The sequence below is a fragment of the Austrofundulus limnaeus genome, unplaced genomic scaffold (genome assembly GCF_001266775.1).
Source record: "Austrofundulus limnaeus strain Quisiro unplaced genomic scaffold, Austrofundulus_limnaeus-1.0 Scaffold548, whole genome shotgun sequence".
Classification (NCBI taxonomy): Eukaryota; Metazoa; Chordata; class Actinopteri; order Cyprinodontiformes; family Rivulidae; genus Austrofundulus; species Austrofundulus limnaeus.
In genome coordinates, this window is record NW_013952950.1 from 39,244 (window position 1) to 40,953 (window position 1,710).

General features: G+C 38.3%; 1 protein-coding gene across 1 annotated transcript; it reads left to right on the forward strand.

Annotated features, from left to right (window-relative positions):
• Positions 1 to 220: 220 nt before the first annotated feature.
• LOC106530696 (G0/G1 switch protein 2) lies at positions 221 to 583 on the forward strand. Its single transcript, XM_014026370.1, has one exon. The coding sequence runs from the start codon at positions 221 to 223 to the stop codon at positions 581 to 583; it is 363 nt and encodes a 120-aa protein (XP_013881824.1).
• Positions 584 to 1,710: the final 1,127 nt, after the last annotated feature.

Sequence of the window (1,710 nt, forward strand, 5' to 3'; positions counted from 1 at the left end):
TGTTCAGTAGTTTAGCAGTGCAGTAAAGATAATATTAATTTTGTTTTGTTTAAATTTACCTGTAATCATTACAACATTAGAGATAAAAAATGTAAATGGAAAATGACATTGCAATTGTGAGTTTTACATAAAAGATGCTTCAGTAACAAATCCAACTTGTTTTTTCCATCCTGTAGGCCAACAATCAGTTTGTGTCTGAGCTGAAGCAGATCTGCTGGAAATGGAGAGCATGCAGGACTTAATCCCCTTTGCCAAAGAGCTGCTCAGTCAGAAACCAACTCGGAACMTGGTGAAAATCTATATGCTGGGCTCCCTTTTTGCAGTGCTGGGCACAGCCATCGGCCTGGTTGAAACCCTGTTGCACCCCTTTTCCTCTGGGGAGCCACTGGACTCAGAGATGTTCCTTCTGTTGGCCCGAGAGCAGAGAGAAAGAGAGACACAAACCAGGCYRGGAGGCAGGGWRGAKGAGGAGTGGGAACAGGAGCTTGCTCAAGAAAGCATGACCAGGACCCACAATTTAATCCCAACCAAGACGCATAAACTGAGCCACCGCAGCCTGGCTAACCGCCTGCATGCTTCCTAAAATCAATAAAGTCAGAAATGAGTGACATGAGATATTTATTGGAGATCCCGTCTGCCACACCACTAAGGCCTACAACATGCACGCCACTCTGAAACTTTCTAGAAGAATGAATCTGAATTTCCTGTCTCAACACTGAAAAATGTCTTAGCAGTTTGTGTCTGAAGGATAACTGAACACAGCATTGACACGGAAAAGACAGAAACAGCAGCCAAGTTCTTGTGACGTTCAACACTTCTCTTTGTTTGTAGGAAAAGTGAGTTAAAAAGGAGTTTCTGAAAGCAGCCTTGTGATGGTCAGCTGTGAAAACTGCTTTAGAGCACCACCTGTTGGCTTTTCTGAACTCACTCCAATCTCAGAAAAGCTTTTCTGTGTAAATAATGTAAAAAAAAGTTTGTATTTGCTGTTGTTGTTTTAAACCAGTAAAATTTATTTTATTTATGGCTGGTTTACTGGTGCTTTGCTTTCCTTACATTACATTAGCAYACAGCATACAAGTGATTTCTTGAACAAAATCTGTCAATATTAAATTTTATCAAAGGTCTAGCATTTTTTTTAAAGAAATGCATATCACTCAACCCTTTTTATGGTAGACACGTAGACTAAGATTATCATATGATGAAAAGCTATTGAGCTGTAGCTGTCTTGGTAAAACCTTGAAACTGATACATTAGATTTAATAATCAGATTATGTGTTGGGAATGACTCTCAGCTACTATCACATCATTTTTAGCTCAGATTTTAAATTTGTAAATTGATTGACATATCTATTTTAATAGCAATTTTTGTATTTGCTGATAAATCTGAGCAGTGATAGCCATTTCAAAGTGTGTTGGCTCCAAAAGTTAATGAGTTGTAGRTATTCARTGATTACTGTCTTGAGAGTTTCATTAAAATTAATTTGATTAATTGATATTTTGCTAACAGACAAACACAAATGTCTTTTTATTCTTRTTGGAACATCACATTGATTATGATTCATTTCTGTACCCTATCCCAARCCTAACCCTTAGCAGTACTTGCCTAGGCCTAACCAAAACCTAAAACCCCACAGAAACTTACCTGACCCTAAAACTAACCTAAAACTTGGTCCTAAACCTAACCCCGCACCTGTAACATGCATTTGGACC